This window comes from Drosophila eugracilis, unplaced genomic scaffold (assembly GCF_018153835.1).
Source record: "Drosophila eugracilis isolate 14026-0451.02 unplaced genomic scaffold, ASM1815383v1 contig_2152, whole genome shotgun sequence".
In the NCBI taxonomy this organism is placed as follows: Eukaryota; Metazoa; Arthropoda; class Insecta; order Diptera; family Drosophilidae; genus Drosophila; species Drosophila eugracilis.
The window spans coordinates 347,874-369,554 of NW_024573036.1; the positions used below are offsets into that span (position 1 = coordinate 347,874).

The window sequence follows — 21,681 nt, forward strand, 5'->3', positions numbered from 1 at the left end:
ATAAAAAATGTTACGAGTTAGTTGATATCATATTTTAATGCTCGCTTATCTCGCTTGCTGGCTTATTGTCGATTTGGTAATAGATAATTGTTATTTATTAAAAATTATTATAGAAATAAAGATAAAGTTTCTGAAATTGCTGTGCTGCCTCGCTTAAAACTGTTGCACCCAAAAAATTTTGATTCCATAGAAATTTTAGACTCTTAATTTGCTTTCCTTATCGTCCATATAAATCAAAAATATTTCTTATAGTTTTCGAAGTTAAATGGGCGTGCAGGGAATTCTTCGTGGTCAGTGGGATTTCATATTGTATAATCTGTACATGACTATTCCTTGATTTCTTATTAAGATATGTGAAATCCACTAGTTTCTAGCCAAAGGAAATACATTTAACAATTTTATTTTTCGTAATTATTACCCTGTTTAAAAGCTCCCCAAGGAAGACGATGCTTATGATTACGAGTTTTCGGCAACATAAGGTCAGTTTCAAAAATTGTATAGTTCTTGGGGCGAAAGTATTTAATCTGAAAACCTACTCTGTGGAGCTCCACTCCAGTTAAGCTCTCGAAGTCGGACGTTCTTGTATCCAAAATGCAGTTGGAATTTTTTGGTTTAGTTCTCATTCTAAATATCGTGAATTCAAAGGCAGACATTCCCAATTGCAAATACTTCGATACGATCGATATATCACAATCTGAAAGAAAACAAAACGATTTTTATGATTATGATGGTATGAATATTTCTGCAGCCCTAACTGGGGAATATAGCTACATTTTGGGGCCGCGGAGCTTTAACAGATCGGTGAAGCCCCATTTAAGAGCCTGTGTTTGCAACCAATGGCCCTGCGTCCGGTTTTGCTGCCTCAGAAAGAACTTGTTGGCCAACGGAGAGTGCGACGATGGCCTGAAGGAGGAGATTGCCAAGGCCGATCCCTTTCTATATGTGCGGTCCGCGGATCTTAAGTTGACAACGCCGTATCATCTTAAAGAACTGTTTATTATAAGAGAGCGGTTTTGGGCCTGTGACGAGCTGATCAATCTAAGAGATGACCAGTACATATTGTTTAGGGTTTGTATTTAATTTTGTGTTTGGTTTCTTTTTAATATGAAATCTTCAGGACGGAGGAATATATATCCCTTCTTCGAGGGAGTTTCTGGACAGGGCGAACTACTGCTTCTATCCAACTCGGATTGATTCGAACTTCTCAAAGTCCATTTGGATAGTACACCATCGATGCTCAAAGGGATGGCCTCCAGCACTACGGGAGCGTAAGGATAATTCTATACTTTATATATAAATATATCAAATTCGATTATGTTTTCCAGTCATGGTGATTTCTCTGATATGTTTTCTCCTTACCATCGCCGTTTATCTTTATGTTAAGAAGCTCCTGAATGCGATAGGCAAGTGCCTAGTCTGCAGCATATTCTGTGGATTCCTAATGTATCTCACCATGGTTCTCGATGATTTCAGCTTGTTAAAGAATATATGCTCTTTAGCAGGTCAGTGGAAGTAACACATATTTTAATCTTGGTAGTTAATGATAAGAGATACGTTAGGTTACAGCTCGTACTACTTCAAGATGGCTTTCAATCTCTGGGAGTCGGTCATCAGCTATAAGCTCTTCCAGTTGATTGTTTGGAACAATCCAGACAGTAGTTTTGTGGCATACAACATCTTTGTCTGGGGCATAGCTGCTATTCCCACTGGAGTAATATTTGTGTTAAATAAAATGTGGGACTGGGATCTTGGTAAATGGAATTGGCTGCCTTTGGTTGGTTTTGATAAGTGCGAGGTGAAAGGTGGGTAATCATTGAAGGTAATTGTCGGTTAATAAACAATTATTTACAGGTGGTAATTCTACCAATTGGTTATACTATTACGGACCTTTCCTGATCATACACACCTTTAATTTAATCACATTCAGCCGAACGGTAATTTACATTTGCAAAGTGAGGAGTAAACTAAGCAACTTCAACGATCGGAGGGAAAGAACGAACAATTCCAAAAAGCAACTGTAAGATATTTTTTTTTAGTATTTTACATATTATAATCTTTATATATTCTTATTCTTATTCCAGATATGGACAAGCTCTTCGTCTCTTTATCATTATGGGCGTGTTTTGGATGCTGGAAATCATTCCCCATGGAATGCAGGACTACCATGTTTTCTGGGAATGGGTCATGCTAATAGTTATGTACATTAATGGCTCCATTGGTATATTAACCTTTGTGCTGCTGATCCTTAAAAAAACAACGCTTAAAATGATTATGGAAAGGTGAGTAAATCGTAGAGGCTAAGCTAGATGTTGCTATACTGATCCTTTTCATTGCAGAATTCGGGAGTAGAGAAGATGCTGAGTGAGTGGAATTTTAGATACAAAATGATAATCCGTTGGCAAAACCAATTTGAATTGTTATATTAAAACTTAAAATAACTACTACCAAAATGGCGAAAAACTTCTCCATTGAAAGTTTAATCACTCCAGTTGGGATACAGACTAATCTAATTTTTTGCTTCATTATTATACATTTTTGGGCGTACCAAGTGGGCATCCTTAGCATTTTCATAGATAAACTTTTGGCTTCCAATTAACAAATTTGGCCAGCAACTTTCCCAGCACACCTCTGCTCTCTGTGCGTGTGTATAAATATTTTAAAATTTCTCCCATCAAATTGGCATTGTTGGACCGTAGAACTTTCGTATCTCTGTCTTGACAACTTGCCGAAATGTGCGGCGTTTGGAACTTCTTGACTTGACTTGACAGTTATTGCTGGATGGATGGGGGGCATCATTCTGCTCCACCATTCTTGGGGGCGGAATATTAATTTGATAATTTTACGGCTGAATGCAAATTCGGTGTCAGAGTCCTTGGCTCTCTAATTGACTGACGAATATTTAAAATATGAATTTCAAATGAGGTTCAACAATTGTCTGCTTGTTTTCTTTCTCTCAACTTTTTTTGTGCTCCTTTTGCTGGATTAATTATGGACTGACGATGATGATGGTGATGGAGTTCAAGTTGGAGCAGCTTTTGCCCCGGTGGAGTATTAATCATGTGAAAGTAATTTTGCGCATTTGCATGCGTTGCAGAAAACGATAATTTTCATCCATCATTTTCAAGTGTTTCCGCAGGATTATAGTGCTGCAAGGAGCCGTCTGCATTTCCCTGTCATATCCTGTGTGTCCGTGTGTGTGTGTGTGTATGTGTGTGTACTGAATGGGGATTCCCCTCATTATCCAGCGTCGTGTCGTCGTCAATTATTCTTGTTCTACAGGCTGCCTGGAAGAACTTTGCATTTAGTTGATGAGCTTCTCTGGTCCTGGCCAACAGCTCCTCCTTCTGCTCCTTCACCTTTCCTTCATTTTGCTCTTTTGTGCCTCGATGCTTTCGGTTTTCGGCTTTCATCTTTCAGCTCACTGCCAGTTGATCAATGGCTCTGCCAGTTTTCCATGGTGTTTCATGCAATTACGTATTTATATTGCGTATACGCCATGTGGAGACGACGGATGGCTGGAGAGACCTAGATGATGTGTAGGGTTGTTGAGGGACTTCCCCCGAATGTTCTTGCCACAACTGCAGCAATAATGAACTTTGATTTTGCCCTTTACCATCCCCGGAACCATGGATGTTTCACAGCTTGTGGCCTGGCTGGAAAATGCGGCAGGAGGTAGCAGCCTAGGAATATGCGATATAATTGCTGATTGATGTGGTCTCTAGAAGGTTCTTTCATCCTGCTATCACAAACAATTTGTATTTAAAGTAGTTATCTTTATGGCATATTTTTGTATCTCATTAATAATAAAATAATTAAAGTAAATATTAACTAACCATGATTAACTTTCTTCTAAGAACTATTTCATATGCTAAGTAGTTGAAATACAGCCGTTCCCCTGTCTTATGCCAAGCTACTCATTAGCATTATTTAATCCATTAAAGAGCCATAAAATGTGGCCATAGCAGACTCTATCAAGTGGGTTGAATTACGAAGGCCATGTGTGCAGCCATTTGGGAGCTTTTTTGGTTCCTGCTCGCATCTTGGCAGGATGTGGCTACTATGTAGCAGATGTCGCCGCTCTTGGCACCCAACTCCTCGGCCATTAATCTGCCTGGGAACGCGGCTGCCAGATGCCGGCGAAAAGTGCGAAGTATCGCACACATGTTTCCTAATATTTATTTTATTTTTTGGCAATGCTCTGGCTGTATGTTTAATTGGATTTGCAGCTAAGCGGAATTAGAACGCTCCGGGGCGAAAGTGTAGAGTTACATTTGCATATTCGAGTTGTGGGATCTTGTAGGGAAAACCACAATACACTCGAAGAAATAAGGCTACCATAAGGCATTCCAGTTTTAATAATAAAAGTAAAAAATCAATGAAATGGAGTGGAATTTTCTTCTTTAATTTTATCTCTTGAATAATTTTTGAAATTTATCAAAAATATATCTTATAAATATTCTTTAAAAAGGATTTTGAATACATTTTGTATCTTTTTCTTAGTGCCGCTGTCAGGCGACAACAAGCAAGTGTAAATTTCACTTGAACTGATAATTTCACTCAATTTGTGTGCGCTGATGAGCAAAGTTTTCCCATTTGCATGGGACTACGTGTGCTGGCTTTGCCGTCGCGCCGCCCCCCTGACGCCCTCTTTGCGATGCAAGTTGCCATCTTTCGCTTCTCCTTCATCTGACGATGGTCCTGATGATTTCTTTTTGTCGTCGTCGCTGAGTTGAAGGTGCCAATTAGGGATTTCCGCCTCAATTACTTCTGCGAGCACACGAAAACCAAGTTTGTATGATTTTCGCATGACAAACTTAGGGCTTCCACGTCGTCATCATGCTCATGGCCCTTCCCTGCTCTCCTTCCCCAAGGTAAACGCTTCCTTTCGCAGAGTAGTCACTTCCCCTAAAAATGTAATTGCACGGAGTGCGCCCCCGAAAATGTTGGGTGTGCGTGATAAAAAACTCGTTTGCATTTTACATGTTTCATCTGCAGGTGCAGAGAGCTGGAATACCATAGTTCATGTGGCTTTTCCTGAGACTTGGACTTGGTAATTTCCATTTCTGCTGAATGGGTTTCCAGCTCCTTGATTGGCTCTGCGATTACGCTGAAATGATTGCAAATATGTGAAGACGCCAGCGAAGTGAATGAAAAAGCAATATCTGAAGTGAAGTCATGATTTATTTATAGTTTTTTTGTGTTTAATAAGGAAATAAGTTTTAATAAATGAAAAATGTTAGCTTGTACCAGCCATAAAAGAAAAGTAAATTCCCCTCTTTCTATATCTGCTTCTCCGACTGTTGCAATAGTTTTCCAATATTAATTAATTCAGGACTGAGCGACGGGAGGGCCGGGAAAGTCATTTCATAAACCAACAGAGAAAGGGGTCTCTGTAAATTCTAAATACACTGGCATCGGGTCGAGGGCCTTTCAAATCAAAACCAATATCCGACTAACGACAAAGGTAAACGTTTCTGTACCTTTTGTCAAGTCACGGAAAGGCCGAGGAGCACTTAGCAATATTGCATTGCAACCGGCATAGAAATCGAATCGAAGTGGTTAGATCGAAGGGAATTATTTGTCAGCCCAGAAAGGGAAAAGGAGAGGGGAAATGGATATGGAAGAAAGGAAGGGGTCAAATCAGATGTGTGACGATTCAGGATGGATCCTGGCCTGGCTCGTCCTGCCGCTTAAGTGTAATTAAATTCACCCTGCCCTGTTCCCGGAGTGTTGCTCATCAAATGGATTGATTTATGATGATGCCCCGCTCATGCTCATCTTCCGATTCCAAGCCCCATCCCGCCTGCCAGCCTGACGAGGCATGACATAATAAATCGCCATGTCCTGGATTCTGGGTTCAGGGTATTGGGTAATGGGTCTGCGCCCTGGCACAATGACACCGACAAACACATGAGCCGAGCGCAGAGATTTGAAAATTAATTTGCGAAAAGTTTCGCCTGCTCAAATCTCCCATTTCGCATTCTATTCGCTATATTTATATTTATTATTTAATTTTGGCCCGCTTCTGTGTACTTTGGCGCATTTTTACGCTCGACTGCTGCCTCGTTCTTTTCTTGTGTTGACGGCGAAGTTTAATTTTTATTGTTGTTTGACTTTGTTAAATGATTTTTATTGCCTTTCTTCTGCGCTGTGGAGAAACGGCAAAGGAGAAGCCTTTGTAGGAATTTAATATAACTGCTGTGACCATATTGCCGAGCAAACAATGCACAGCGCTCCAGTTTTTCCCCAGCACGAAGCTTCAAGTTAACCAATCCCCCCAATTCCTCTACTCCCTGACCATTATTGCTCTAGAATTTATTGAAGTCTTTCCAGCTGAGTTTGACGGTTTGAGCTGAGATATGAGGGCCATTTGATTGTTTTGTACATACTCACGAGTGGCTGCCAAATTGCCAAGTATTTCATCCATCCAAAACTTGAAATGTTCCGGCATAACTCATAAGCATCTTCCAGGTTGACTATGCGCAAAATCAATGTGAAAACCTGTAAGTAAAAAACGTAAGAAGGAGTCTCCGCAGAAAACCACAACAAAGGGAGCCTAGAAATTTTACGAAAAAGATTGGCTTACAGCTAAATGCAAACTGATAGCATCTCAGAAAACAAATAACCTTTAAGACCTGTTTTTTTAATCAAAACTTTCTTCCTAGTTTTAAACCTTCTTTAAGATTTTCTCTCATACTTATTCAATTTACAGCTTAAAGACATTCTACTATTAAGCTGACCTAAGCTGTAGTTATGGTTCTTGTTCATATTTACTGAAAGAACATTTTGAGTCACCACAATAAAGGCGTTTCCCCAGAGCCTGCAGTTCAAATAAGTTTTTCGGTGGTTAAATACAAGCTGTTAGCAGCACAAAATTTAATTACAAGTCCTGAGGTTTAGTCTTGGAAGACTTTGAACTTTTTGAATGTGAAAAGTTAAATTTTTAGCTTAAATAATGAATAGAAATGCATTTTAGCTTATCTTCATTCATTCGTTCTAATTTTTCTATTATTAACTAACTAACTAATGTCCAGCGATAGGTTAATTATCTGAACAAACATGAAATCAGGCTGACCGAGCTTTAATTTGTCTGTCCGTGGCTGGGGGGATGATTAATTGCAGTTTGCTGGAATCCAATACGATTCGACGAGTCCAATGAGTCCACGTCAAATGAATTGCATAATCAGCTGTCAATTACAGTCCTGTCAGATAGCTGCGATAGTTCGAGGAGCCTTTATTCGATGCGGCATCGGCATTATACAAATTGCACAGCCAGTCGATGGGAATGCATTCTGAATGGCTGCCAAGTGAACAATGGCTCGGGATTAGAAGGAATAGTTTTCATGGATGGGCTGTATTTGTGTCAACTGGATTGTTATGGATGTTTGCATTACTGAGCGGTATATCTTTTCAATCCCCACCCTCGGTACCCCTTTGGATCCTTTTTTCAAGCCCTTCCCCCCGGCAATTGTCCTGCGAAGGACAATGTACGCACTGCGTCACTGCAAGAGATACGCCCATTGTTCAAGCTGAAACAAAGCCAAATCCAAAGCCTGCGATGCGACATTGTGCCCTCGTGAGCCTTTCTTTTGGCCTCGGCTATAGTCATAGTTTTAATCTCACTAATGGCTGGCCGGGTTTCAAGTCGATGGCTACAAAAGCCCAGGACCTCCTGCTCATGTCACAAAGGTCCTTTGCTGCACACGACAATTCAATTGCTGCCCCTTTCCCAAAAATAATAAGGATTCCATACCCAAAGCTGATGTGCTCATCTGAAGGCCTGAATCACGCTGGTTGGATTGTTTTGAATAAAAGTTTAGTCTTAGTTAAGGTGTTGAAAATTAAGTAACCGGAATTCGTAATACTACAGTTTACACTGCTAATCATAAAATAACAATAAAAGTAATCAGCAGAATGTCGACAAGAATAAAAACTGAGTAAATGCTGACAGTAAATCAGAATTGGCAATCACTTAGTCAATTTTCCAGAGAATAAAGCAATGACTTAATGCTAGAGAGCGTGTTAAGCTGAAACAGCTCTCTTCACTGATACTTTGAGCAATCGAAACAGAGTTAAGTAACATTAGTTCTATTTGGAATCTCGGATCGCAAACAGGTTGCTGCCGCAATGCGAGAGCTGCAAATATTGGCAACTTTTTCCATTGTTATATTAATCTTACTTGGTCTTGCTGGTAAGTCTATTCTATCTTTATAATTACTGAATAAATTAAAATTGGTGTTAATCACAGATTCAAAGCCAGGGTCCAAGTATGTTAACGACTTTATGTTTCCCAAAGAAGAGCAGCGGAGCATTCCCATTTGGGAGCAAATATCAAAATCAAAATATGTCAAAAGTTTGGATAAGTGCAGAGACTTTCAGTTGGATTCCCTTGGAAATCCCCGCTTGACTTTCATCAGCTATAATAAGTTTGAAGATCCTCATAATCTATTAAACAAAGCATTAAAAGAGGATCTGAAACTCCCTGAACTTGTGTTCAGCATTAAAGTTGTGAGAAGCCAAAAACAACTTTTAGTTTTTGAACTCCCCAGTGCCATAGACGCTCTTCTCACTCTGAATAGGTTCTGTAATTTATATCATGACCAACCCTTTCGCACCTATGAAATCCTCAACGATGAGAGTTGACTTAATAATAAATAAGTTAAGATGTAAAGATGTAAGTAAATAAATACCTGTATAAAGGTAAAAACTAACTTTGTTGATAAAACTTACTTGATTTGCTGACATAACATGCTGATTATGACATAGAAATAAGACCTCTGGTTAATTTAAACTGCTAATTTCTACAGAAATATTCACGATTATATGATTAATATACATTTCTCAGCTACATTTCAATAAAATGTTATGTAAATGTCTGAAATTTAGCTCACATCAAAACTCATCATAAAAACGTGATTGATTTTCTGATAGAGTGAAGACGAGTATGAATATTAAATGAGTCGGCAAGCACGGCATTGTAGTCGTCAACGGCAATCGTCTAATGGGTAAGCTATTTTTAGGTACCCTCAAGTGAACCCCAAACTATTGTTTGGCCCAATCAAACAATCAAAGCCCATAAATAAGTGGATGTGAATCAGAGAGGGTTTTGTTAGCAGCGGATGCGGTTCCCTTTGGACGCCGGTCGGCAGGTGAACGCAGACTACATGAATGCAATTAAGTTTGCTCGGCGTCATAACGCATTTGGTGGGGGCGTGGCTTTGGGGGATGGCTTGTTTATTGACGTCGATGTTTTTGCATTAACTAGGCTGAAGGGACACCCCACGAAAGCCAAAGCACCGATGTACCAGCTACCCCGGTTGTTCTCGCGCTGGTTGCCCTCGCTGTTCAACATGGCCACAATGGAATAGTTGGCCATGGAGAAGGAAATGACTAGACGGGGATGTGGGGCTATGGGAGCCAATGGCCTAGTGGGCGAGCGCAGCTTTACAATTTACACATTAATTATGAGCAGACATGTGTTGTAGGCGTTTTGGCCAGGATCCCGGCCCGGCTGCCTCGAGTCTTGTGGCGCGGTAACAGGTGCCTCATGTTACTTCATTGCCTCCCTGTGCACTGGGGAAAAAGGATTAGGAATCAAAAAAACTTTCTAATTTCTGTAAATTTGTTCTTAAAAAAGTAAAACAGTAAGTACTTTATAATATTAACAAGGAACAACATTTTCTTACTGTTATTAATCTCATAGTAAAGTTTTTTCGCTGAGTGCGAAAAGTATGCAAATTCAGGCTAGGCAAAATATGCCCCTGGTCTGGGTTTTATGGCAGCGAATTAATGAACGCAGCCAACGAGCCTGGCTGGGGAAGGGTCATTATTTTGCCCGTGTCCCTGCTCCAGCTCTACCAGCTCCTCCAGCTCCTTGATCCTTCGCTCCTGTGAAATGCAATGTGGCCTGGTCAGCTTGTGGCTTCACGGAAACACCTCCTTAAGCCCCCGCCGCCGTGTGCAATAATAGCAATAATTTATCACCCCGGACCCAAATTATGCATGAACTCAATTGTGCGTGAAATTAAATTTTAAGCGCAAACAAGACGACTTGTCGGCTCGGCCCCTGTTTACCTCAATAGTTTGGCTAATTTCACTTGTGAGCAGCCGATGGCCAGGACAGCCCAGCCCACAAGCCGCCCAAGCCAAATATAATTGAAAATATTTCAAATTGCTCAATGCAGCCACAAATGACATGTATATGGCCAGCATTGGTTTGGCACTAATTGAGAGTTCTTTAGGTTGAATGCTTTAACTTGAAGTCCACTTTCTGGATTAATGAAAAGTTAATATTCTCACTAATTGTCTTTGGATACTACCTTGATTTATTGGTCAAAAGGCAAATTTATTGCTAAGCTAGCCGACAATTGTGTTATTTTAAAACATTTAATTTAGACCCAAATGTGTCGGCTTAAATTCAGAATGGAATCAGTAAGGTAAGGCAACTTGTGAGAGGTTTTTAATAAATCATTTAAATGAAATCGAAAAACGGAATTGCTTTTTATTTCTCCAAACTTTACTTCAATTTACTTTATTTCGTTGATAAACTTCTAAAATTCAAAGACTTGAGGGTCAGTGGAAATATATGTGTAACTCACTCTCGAATATGTCGACGCAAAATTCTCCAAAGACATAAAATACCAAAGTTTTCGATTGCATTTTTGTCGCAGAAGTACCTCTGATTGCCTTAAAAATAATTTATTGAGTCAATTGACTTTTGCAGCGGAGTCTTCGCAAATAAACGCACTGCAATCGAACATACAATCTCCGGGGAGCCCCACACATTCACTTGATTTGATTGTGTTGACTCTGCAGAGGGAAATAAACTTAAGTGCAGGCAGCCACGCTCCCGCTCCGAGTTTCAAGAGATTCGATTCGGCTCCATTCGAAATTTATTGCGGCCGGAGTTCGTTCACATGGCAAGTTAAAGCTCCGGCTACATGACTCATTCAAACTCCGGCATTTGCTCATTTTGGACAGAGACACGGCGGAGTGGCAGGGGCAGGGCCTGGAGAAAGTCCGGACATTTGCGAAATTCTGACTCAGACTCTGGCCAAATGCAAACCGAGTCACACATGTCAATTCAATTTGATCGAAGGACCGTGACGGCTGAAGGAGGCCTAGCCGGAGCTCAAGTTGAGTCCTTGTATCCACCAGGGACAACCCAACAACTCCATTGGAAAGTCGTTTGGGGAACGGGCCGAGGGGTTCCTGTCTAGAATTGGCCAAATAAAAATGTCTCTTTTTCATGTACATTGATTGACAGACGGAGTCGAAGAATGTCTCGTTGAATACACTCTGTGGCTTGTCATTGGAATATCATTTATAATTGGACGGCATTTCCATATGCCAGGCTCACTTTAACTCTGAGAAAACATTTTTTTAAATTGAATTTGGAACAAGATGGGCAGGAAGCAAGTTGGAGATGAAGACTATATAGTTTTTATGATACATAACATCAGTTTCTTAAACTTATAATGTTGAAAAACTTGACAAAAAGTATAACTAAAGCAGCGATGGATGGACTCTCAATGAAGACATTTCATTTTATTTATATTTTGTGAGTTAATTATATATTTAATGTTAAAATGTTATCCCACAGTCTTTTAACAGAGTCTCCACTCGGAACTCACCACCAAATCAGCAGCTACATAGCAGTGGCCAGGCTACAACCCATGAAAAGCTACAAAATGTTGTAGCCTTGTGGTCGTGTGGAATGTAAGTTAGTACGTTGGATTCCGTATAAGAGGTGATCTAGATATTAAAAGAAAATGAATAAAGAGGAATATCCATATAAATAATAAAGCAAAAAACGAATAAATAAGATTCAAAGTCACCGCTTTGCATAAATATTTTTTCCTTCAAATCATACTTTTTAAGTAATTGAATTCACAGACAAATTCAGCCAAGCAAGTCAGAGCTGAGATTTATACTAGCGTAACGAAAAAATCCCATAAGAATTTGTTTTCAAATTGTATTTATTGCAACTGGTAGTGCGAAAAGATGAAAAATGTGTATCAATCCGTTGGCAAGGATGCTGAAAAATGCTGAGAGCAAATATTTTATGGTTGCTGCTCGACACTTTCCCAAGTATTGCTGGAACAACAAAAATGTATGTAATAAATAATGCAAAATCGAATATCATAAATAAAAACCATTTTCATTTTGCGTTTTGGCAAAGTCTTTGCTGCAAAACAAGTGCAAATTTCATTTCATTTCTCATACAGCTCGGTATCTTTTCAGTCTGACCAAAGCAATAAATTTATGGGGTTACGTATTTTTGGTCCAAATGGAGATGAGATTGAAAAAATCTTATTATTGAATTTTTCAAGAATTTACCTGCTAACTATTCTGATATACTCACTGACCAATTTGAAGCTTAAACGCACTCATTAAAGATATGACAATTTTAATTCACTCGCCAGCTTGCACAGCCTCTGTTTTGATATCAAGTATCTCTTTTGTCTCTTTGTCGGTCGCTTAATTAATTTATTTAATCACATAGCCATTCGCATTCATTTTTAAACAGCTGGAAAAGTTGCCATTATGCTGGATTCATGTCTGTTTATGTTTCGCGGAAAATGAATAACAAACTGAATGAAAATATCCGCAAATTATGCATCATGTATCTGAGCCTGTGGATATTTTTATCAAGCGCTCCTTTGTTGCAATGACATGCTGGAAAACGAATGGAAAATCAATTAGGAAACGTAATGGTGTGGAAATAATCAGAAATTGGGTTGAAAATTAATCGCAGCAATTTTAAAGCTAAGCTCATATAAAATGAGCGAAGGCCGCAGATTGAAAGGTTTTTGAAAAAGGCTTATGATAAAAATTCCACGAAAGTCGATTTAAAATTTTAATGACTGTAATTATGCAGAGATGAACAGGAAAACCCTCTTAGCATGAGATTTTAAAAAGTTTAAAGCCGGCGAAAAAGGGTAAGCAAAAGACGTTAAATTTAATCATTAAATGAACTCCTAAGTCGTAACTCAAAGTAGAAACTTTTCCAAACGAAGATTAAGTATCCGAAAGGTGGGCCCAACATTTTAATTATGTTAATTTTTCTAATGTATTTTGTTATCCTGAAGCTATCTACCTTTATAAAAATAAAACCAAATATTGTTCTATTTTCCTATGTTTATAATTTTTAATTGATTTAAATTTGATTGCGGTTCTGGTCTACTGGCAATTAGTTTAATTGCAGTTTTAATTAAAAGTGTTATATGGTAAGGCTAGAAATCAGAAACCACAATTTTGATTTTAAAATGCAGAAGTGAAAACCAAAATTAATTAATGAAATGCAGAAAGGCTTATAATCCACCGAAAAATACACACAAATATAATTTGATGGCCAAGTTTGTACCAAAATACGAATGCCATCGAAAAGTCGCATGCATTCATGTAACTAAAGCCAATTTCATATGATTTGGCCATGTAATTTTAAGAGCTAAAATCCCTGCAACTCCGATTTGCATTGGAATCCAAATAAAGAACCGGGATGGAGACGGACGCATACATATTCAGAAAGATTTCGCATGCGGCGCACATTTTTGAATACATTTGACAATTTTCGTAAGAGAAATGAGAAATATTTGCATTTACTTGAGTAGCAGCAGCGACAACGACTACGACGACGACGGCAATGCAAAAATGTAATTTCCATGAAAGCAGCCAGCTCCGGAGGAGGGCGAATGGCTACGGGATGTGGGCGAGTGTCTAGGACCGGAGTCATGAGCCAAGCCGGAGTCATCCGAAGTGGCTGCAAGTGCGCAGGCATTCGGGCCCTTCCCCCAAGCCCTGAGTTCCACTATGATCCCAGCATGTATAGATGCACTGGGAGAAATTACTAACTATTTTCTCCTTCTCAAGTTCTACTTCCAAGACAGTTTTACTCCGTGTGAAATTAATTAAATCTGATCATATTTTAAAGCAAAAGCAAGTTAATTTATTAATCTCGCATAAAGTATTACTTTCTCACAGTGCTGGCGAGGAAAGTTTCTGGCGTGAAGGAAAGACGAGGCGTTGACGGCGGTGTCTATTGTGCGGGTTAGCAGCGGCTGCATTTGCATCCCGACAGCAGATGCTCCTCTCAGCCAGGCGAGGATGTGGGATGTGCGATGTGGGTGGAATGGGGGATTTTTCAGAGCCTGTCCGGCTGGCATGAAATATTTGACTTTTGATTAAAGCACCGACTCAAGTGCTCGCCGGAGCTCCCTGGCGTTCTGCCCTGCCACTTGACAAGATTCACTTGTCTTTCAAATGCATTTCATATTGTGTTGCATAATTTTCTGCGGTTTTCCTGCTCTAATGTGGGAAACCCCTAAAAAACCCAAAAGAAAGGAAAAGAAACAGCTCGACATTGTGCAAAAGTTTACCAAGAACTTACTGGGGAACTAGTTCCGTCGTTGTCATCGGGCCCGTTGCTGTGGTGTTGCGAAATATGCATTGTTTGTTGCGGTGCAAAATGGTCGTTTCTATTTCGTTTCTATTTCTATCTGGCTGGGAAAAGTGTTGCCCAAGCTGCTGCACTTGTGCCAAAACTAAACAGACCGAGAAGTTTTATGGAATTACACGTTCGAGTGCAGCATTCCCCCTCAATGGCATGTGATGGAAAATAAGTTTCGGGGCCTGCACATGACTCTTTACAACTGCCTTCCACAGCAGTTACTTGAAAGCTAACTAAAAGCTTAACTAACTTAAATATTTTTAAAGTAAAGTAAGTTAAGCTAATACATGTACAGAACCATATATCAATGGAGTTTAATTACCATGTGAATGTGGAACACTTAAGCGCGGCAAGCACCGAAAAATCTTGGAGGCACCACTTTGTTCCGACCAGGACAAAAAATTAATCATACGCTCCGGTTGCCAGCACAGTCGAGGGGAATTTGGCGGGATCAAGGGGAATATTATTGCGGTACAAAGGGCAAATTAATTTTTCATAAAAGGCGAACCACGCGGCCACCGCAGTGGGGTTCTCGGTCCTCGTTTCTCGCTCCTCGGTCCTGGTCCTGCTCCTCGTCCTCCAGATCCTGCGGTTTGCTGCTCACGCACGTAGGATATGTACCTGCTACACGGATATACTCGTACTTACTCTCGCATACGGACCGGGCGCAATTAATTTTCAATGTGCGCTTTATGCAGCTCCTTGCCGGGCCCGGATTTTGTTCTCTCTGGCGGGAAAATGCGGCTGCCAAGGTCCCCAGATGCGATGGCGAGTGCGGCGGGGCGTGCTAATTGCCACACAAAAAGCGGCAAAAGAAATGCAGCCAGCCCTTCGAGTCCTTCGAGTCCTTCAAGCCCTCGAACGGCTCTTGATCGCATCGCTGGCTAATGTGATGTGTGCTTAATTTCCGTTCTTCAGCTAATTGGCCTCGTTTGCCTGCCTTTTCGCTAATTACTTAATCATCAACCGCACTGACAGCCCCTAGATTTTGAATAAATTTTATGGTAAAAACTAACTTAAAAAGAAAACATCTCTTAAGGTTTATTTTCCAATAACGAAAAACAAGTTCTAGCTTTCAAATGATTGCAATGAAGACAAGTATTTTAGTGGATTGCATTCGTATCCATCAAATTTGTTTGGCTGTCAACGTTTCCGGGCTGGCAGGACAATCAGGACTGCCAGGACAACCTGGACAGATGTCTCGGCTTCGAACTTAGTAACGAGCTCATCCGCAGCCCAGCCACCGAACCCGAACCCGAACCCAGACCCAAACCCACGGCTGTCTGTCAAATTGAGCGCAAAAGCCTTGGCATCCAGCTCAGGTGACATCAGTTCCGTCTCGTTACAGTTTGAAGTTTACCGTGTGTGACAGGCCTGGGGCTTGGTTTTGTGGGCGGACAACCGCAAAAAAGTTCAAGCGAAAAGTTTTCAGTGCTGAGACAAGTAAAACAAAGAGTTTTTCATACACTCAGAAAAATAATTACTTATTTTTGTATGTTAAACTTCAAGAATGGATATTCCTAAGCCTTTCAGAAGTATTTCCTTTTTCTTAATTGGTTATTCGTAGCTTGTCCCGCACCTTTTCTTCAAGTGCATTGTTCAGAACTCGAGAGAATTAGAAGTAATAAAAAGTCCTGAATGCAGATCCTGGATTGACAATTTCCGCAATAGAGAGCTACAACTATTGTTTGTAATCAGAAAAACCTCTACGCTAAACCCACTACACTGCCAACGCCTCTGTTCCCCAACCATCGAGATGGGGTAAACAGGACTTGGTTTTGGGGGCATAAATCGAAATATTATCAAGATGCCAGCTGGTCGCGTCGCAACTAAATTGTTTGCAAATTTCTGCTCAGCTCTTTCCTTTCGACCCAGCGGCGCCTGGTGGACAAGAAAAACAGAGACAGCGGCAGAAAATTGTGTAAACAAGTTTTGCCCACCTATGGCCAAAATTTACAACCCGGCCAGCAGCATTGGCTTAAACATTTCGGGGTTTTTCATTTCTTTCTTCATATTTTTTGTTGGGATCTTCCCGGCCCGGGTTGTATTTCATTTTACTTCAACACTCTGCTCTCGTGTGCCTGGGGGCGAACTTTGGGCATAATAAATAACATAAAAATGAAGCGAATCCAACCTCAAAGTTCAATTCAAATAACCACTCAATAGATCTGCCGACTACTCCTGGGAACTTGCCTTCGCAGCTGCCTTCTCCTTGTGCATACGAAATGGCCGCCGGCTGGCTGGAATAGACGATGAATTTAAATATGGCCAAATTGAGTATTGGGCACGTAATAAAAAAAGGACCAAGGAAGGATGGTCGGGCGGTTGGACCGTTGGACGGCCGTTATGTATGGCATCGTAAATAAACCCTTTTTTTACTTAATCCAAATTCGTCCCCGGGGAACAATTTGTTACACAATTTAAAAGAAGGACGAGAGGCAACGGGAAGCCCTGCGAAGTGGAAAAGACGTTTAGATTTAGTCCGAGTCGAGCTGTGTGTCCTTGCCAGGACTCGGGTCAGTAGTGCATACATTGTCCCTATCCGAGCTGCAATATTTTTGCCATAAAATATTTATATTTTTCCGCTCTCCACGCTGCCAGTAATAAGGTTTTAAATTTCCATTCCGAATACATATTTGATGTGCTTAGACACAGCGAATGTGCAGGGCAATAAAAGAATCCGACGAGAGAGAGATATGAGGCTGGGCGAAAAGGATTTCGACTTGCTTTACTTGGCTGCAGGGTTTCGCTTTTGGATCTGCAGTCGCTGATTTCGATGCAATAAACATATTCTGCTTGGTGTATGTGTTATCCTTTCAGCCATCTTGATTTCAAATCGAATATATATAAGTAACAGGAAGACTTTTAAGTTGAGAGCTCTTAAAAGTTAAGTCGAAAGTATGGTATGTTACTAATTAGTTTCGAGATTTTAATTCCCATTAGCGTAATCCCATATCGATTATAATTCCCATCTTCCGCTGTTTAGCTTTTCCCTCTGCCTTTTGGAACCCTCTGAACTGTATCAACGTAATAAGCTTTGAACCTAATCAACTGTTTCGGAGATCCTTAGTCACCTCTTTGGCCAAAAACTACATCAACTAGGCCGGAGACAAAGGCACATGGGCAAAATCGGCTTCTGGGCGAGCGGCCGTAAATCGGCGCCAACTTTTCCACAAAAATTAGCGGAAACGGAAGCCAATCAGCTGGCAGCGGAAACCGCATTGTGCCGCAGTCCTTCAATTTGGTGGCTTCGATTATGATGAGGCGATGGACTCCATGCCCCACCCTTCGAAGGACGATGAGTTCGCTTTGGCTTTGCGGTCAGAGCCGAAAATAATGGCCAAGAGCCAAATTACGTTTCCGCCATTTGGTGCCGGGCAGCTTTCGCTTGACCGGAAATTGTGAAAAATCAACTCGGTCCAAGGGCCATTGCCTGGGTTTTTCCCTCAAGTTCGAGGGGTTATTGCACGAGAAACTGACTTCGCAGGGAAAATTACCGCTTAACGAGCAAATTTCAATATAGAATAAACTTAAGGAAAATATTCCAGAGAGGCGAGAAGAAATAGCCCAGTGAATTTGTTTCACTACCAAAGGAAAAGCCTTCAGCAGCTGATTTTGGAGATGGGCGAGTGTCGTGATGATATCGTCTAGAACTAAGTTATTTTCCGACATTATGGCCTTTTAAATACTTTTTATATAGTCTTATGAGGTATTTTATATTTCATAAGATTAAATATTTTGTAAATTTAAAGTTACTTTCGCGCCCACCTCTAGTTGATTGCCATCTCCGCCCCTTCAGAAAAGACTTTGGCATCTGGCAAATGTCTGCGAATTTTATAATGAAATTCCAGAGCGTTTAATTATGCTTGGGGCAGTAAGTGCCATAAGCCCTCAGATCCTACAATGGAATTTGAACTCTATCCAAGCTCAGCTTTGCATGAAATGTATAAAATTATAACAGCAAATGCCAGAAGACTCACTAAATCGAATTTGAAAAATCAACAACCATGTGCCCGGCAATTCGGTCCTGAGGCATTTTTCATGCAATTCAATTATGTAAATGTTGTAATGAACATTTATGATTTAAATGGCATTTGAGTAATGCGATTAAATTCATTAAACTCTGTCGTTCAATTTTCAAAAAAATTTATTTCAACATTATTGGTTTTCAGGACTTACGAAATGAAAATATGAAAGTTCGCTTTAAAATATATTTTAAAAATAAAGCAAAATTAATGAATTAATATAATTGATGAGTTAATCCAAACAAACGGATTTATTAAGACATTTATATTTCCCATTTTTTTGCATTTAATAAAACATGAAAAAACAAACAGAAATCCAAAAGTTTGCTGTAGCTGAAATTCCATCGTTTAGGGCCCTCTGGAAAATCCCTTGTTAACATGTTCACCCTGACCTCCAGCTCCTTCCTTTGGGTATCTGCAGCCCAGTCCGATAGCATCCATCCAGCATATATACACATATAGTTTGTCCCCTTATCTTTACCGCTACGTGAGCGCACGTATGCGCATTCGTTAGCCCCAACTAAGGCCGCGTGCAAATCCGTTGCAGACCATAAATTATACACGGAAAATTTTGGGAAAAATGTGAAAAGCGGGTGCCTGCGGGTCGCGATGAACGTGAAAAGTTTTGGGTAAATGTCGCACTGAAAAGTGGCAACTGTTGCTGATGCATTCGATAATTAAATAAGGCAAAACAAGATGTCGACAATTCGGTATTTGAATAAACACACACACGAAAGCTATTTAACTTTGCCCACATACATCCGCTTTTCCGCACGGGATTTTCCAACCGGGGATTTTCCGCGCACGCAAAATTCAAAGCAAGCAAAGTTGAGGCGTCGTGGTCGAGGCTCTGTGAAATTAAATAAGTTGGGGAAACCGCTAACGAGAAAGGTGTCTGGCACTAGGAATTAATGCGGCGGTTATGCCGGGCCCCTGGGCCTTGGGATCCGGAATCCTGAGACCTAGATCCAGGATCCGGAGGTGAGAGACGGCGAAGGAGAAAGTGCGGTGGTGGCAACGCGTAAAATTGTAGAGCACATGTGTTTGGAGCTTAATCTGTTTAGGCAACACGAGAAGCGCCTGCCGACAACTTGGTCTTAAACTTCAGGTAGCACTAACTTCTCCTGGCACTCCATAAGTTGGGTGAATGCAGGGAGGATTGAAAGGGGAGTAGCGCCGACGAGGTCTCAGAATAATGCACTGGACCAGGAGAACGGGAGGGAAGGCACAGGCAGCTGGCTGTGAAGAACAGGCGACTTCCTCCGGAGTCGTTAAAAATGTTTAAGTTGCAGTCTTTTGTTGTTGCTCCTGGCAGGGAATTTATTTTCGATGTCAATTTGTGCAATTTGTGGCGAAAATTTAATTGCTATTCTGGGCAATTCCAGCAATTGCATGCCTGCTGCTTCGGGCATCAAATTTCAAACGAGTTGGCCAAAACATTCTAAGGAATAAACTTGCTATATGTTTGTAGCAACCACAATGACCGAATGCTTCCCAACTAGGCTGCCACACCTTAATTAATACGCAATATTTTAAATTACTATTTCTTCCGAGGCAAAAACATTTTTTTGGCCAACCGCAAACATTTCGATATGTGCGAAATTGTGAACACTTTCATTTGCGGTTGGATGATTTTTATCAAAAAATAGACAAATTATTTCATTTCCAAATTGATTTGTTTCCTTAAATGTTGCTGCGTATGTTGGCTAAATTTAATACTCGGAAAAGTTGAACTTTTAAAGGCTTATTATTAGAAGGAGAGTTTAAAATATATCGTCTTTCAAATTTTTGTTAACTAAAACAAACTGACATTGCATTGCTGCCATTTGTAAAGTTCTAAAATCATTGCCCGTCGATACTTCGAGCAATATTAATATACTAAATGCTGTGATCCCATTTTCCCTTTGAGTTTCAAATGTTTGTTTAGCAATTTCTTCACCTCACTCTCTCCGTCATGTCTTCATGTGCCAATAGGAAAAACCATGGAATTTTCAAAGGACCATGGAAAATATTTGTTTTCCATTAGCAGTTGACATCTTTTGATTTAATTACCTGCCCGACTTAAGTCTCCGGACTTTGCATCGAATTTATCATCGCCCGGACAGAATGAATTATGCGCAGGGAGACATTATAAGTTTGCTTGCAGCAGTTTTCATTTTGCATTCGCATTCAGATTCTTGCTTACCTTTGGCCAGGTGCAAAATTAATATTCGTTATCAGTTTGTAAGCTCTGTGCATGTGACAAATAATGCCAACTGATTTACGGTGTGCTTCCCACACAAAACACCGTCAAAATGCCCAGCAGGCTTACCAGGCAGCTCCCGACAACTCAAATGCAGGTGCAGTTCGGTTATGGCCAGGATGTGCCAGCAAATGCCACCGCCCCTTTGGCCTGGTTCAGGACTCGGACCATGGACATTCACTGCCAAACACCGAAATTACCGAAAGGACCAAATTCAATTTATGTGAGCGACCAAATCCTCGAGCTTGGACAAAAGTAAGCGGGCAAAATGGACAGGAAATATTTTCAGCAGAATGATTAGTTAATTAAAACGTCAGCTTTCGGTTGCAATAAACTGTTTGCCTTTTGGCCTGGTCCATAACATTTATTAATTTGGACTAACATTTGGTAATGACACATCGGTAAGGACACCGAATTTAATTGCTTAATTGAAGATGGAAGGTCGTATGGAAGCCGCAAGCCGAACGAACGACCAGAATGCGTTTTCCCAATTTTCGATTTACATAATAAGTCGCCAATCTAAATTAAAATCAACGAATGGCCACCATTTGCATTAATTAAGTGCCTGGCTGCTGGCCAGGAGCCAGAAGTATTGATTAGGATCGTTTCTTTTCTCCGCTTTTGGCTTCCTGTCATCATCATCAGCAGGACGCGGGAATGCCCCGAAATATTCTGCTTGGCTCCGAGCATTGTCAGCGCCCTTAAATGGTTCAGGTAATAAACATAAAAACTAATTTCCCCCCAAAAAAAGAGCCAAGAATGTTAATCAAAAGATTGTCCTGCTAGATTGCGGCGCAACAACAACATCCAGGACGAGGACCACAGCCAGGACACTGCACCCCAAAGAGGTTGTGGGCAAGGAGCCACCAAAACAGGTTTCTGGTTGGTTGTATGGTTGGGTGGTGTCTCCACTTCGGTTGCGGTTTCTATTTTGTGGTAATTTCCGTTTATGTTTTTGAATTTTT

At 40.6% G+C, this 21,681-nt stretch overlaps 3 protein-coding genes across 3 annotated transcripts; all 3 read left to right on the top strand.

Moving 5' to 3' along the window:
* The first annotated feature begins 591 nt into the window (after positions 1-591).
* LOC108110446 (probable G-protein coupled receptor Mth-like 7) lies at positions 592-1,516 on the top strand. Its single transcript, XM_017219514.2, has 3 exons — positions 592-1,068; positions 1,118-1,268; positions 1,326-1,516. The coding sequence occupies exons 1-3, from the start codon at positions 592-594 to the stop codon at positions 1,514-1,516; spliced, it is 819 nt and encodes a 272-aa protein (XP_017075003.2).
* Positions 1,517-2,087: 571 nt separating this feature from the next.
* On the top strand, positions 2,088-2,430 carry LOC121529973 (probable G-protein coupled receptor Mth-like 7). The gene is made up of 2 exons (XM_041818137.1): positions 2,088-2,279; positions 2,337-2,430. Exons 1-2 carry the CDS (start codon positions 2,113-2,115, stop codon positions 2,347-2,349), a joined length of 180 nt encoding a protein of 59 aa, XP_041674071.1. The 5' UTR covers positions 2,088-2,112; the 3' UTR covers positions 2,350-2,430.
* Positions 2,431-8,081: 5,651 nt separating this feature from the next.
* LOC108110576 lies at positions 8,082-8,881 on the top strand. The gene is made up of 2 exons (XM_017219673.2): positions 8,082-8,191; positions 8,249-8,881. The coding sequence occupies exons 1-2, from the start codon at positions 8,128-8,130 to the stop codon at positions 8,641-8,643; spliced, it is 459 nt and encodes a 152-aa protein (XP_017075162.2). The 5' UTR covers positions 8,082-8,127; the 3' UTR covers positions 8,644-8,881.
* Positions 8,882-21,681: the final 12,800 nt, after the last annotated feature.

Excerpts from the sequence above, each read along its gene's own strand:
- LOC108110446 (XM_017219514.2), top strand. The coding sequence starts at position 592 with ATGCAGTTGGAATTTTTTGGTTTAGTTCTCATTCTAAATATCGTGAAT. Across the intron at positions 1,069-1,117 it reads ACCAGTACATATTGTTTAGG|GACGGAGGAATATATATCCC; the intron begins GTTTGTATTTAA and ends TGAAATCTTCAG. Across the intron at positions 1,269-1,325 it reads GCCTCCAGCACTACGGGAGC|TCATGGTGATTTCTCTGATA; the intron begins GTAAGGATAATT and ends TATGTTTTCCAG.
- LOC121529973 (XM_041818137.1), top strand. The coding sequence starts at position 2,113 with ATGGGCGTGTTTTGGATGCTGGAAATCATTCCCCATGGAATGCAGGAC.
- LOC108110576 (XM_017219673.2), top strand. The coding sequence starts at position 8,128 with ATGCGAGAGCTGCAAATATTGGCAACTTTTTCCATTGTTATATTAATC. Across the intron at positions 8,192-8,248 it reads AATCTTACTTGGTCTTGCTG|ATTCAAAGCCAGGGTCCAAG; the intron begins GTAAGTCTATTC and ends TGTTAATCACAG.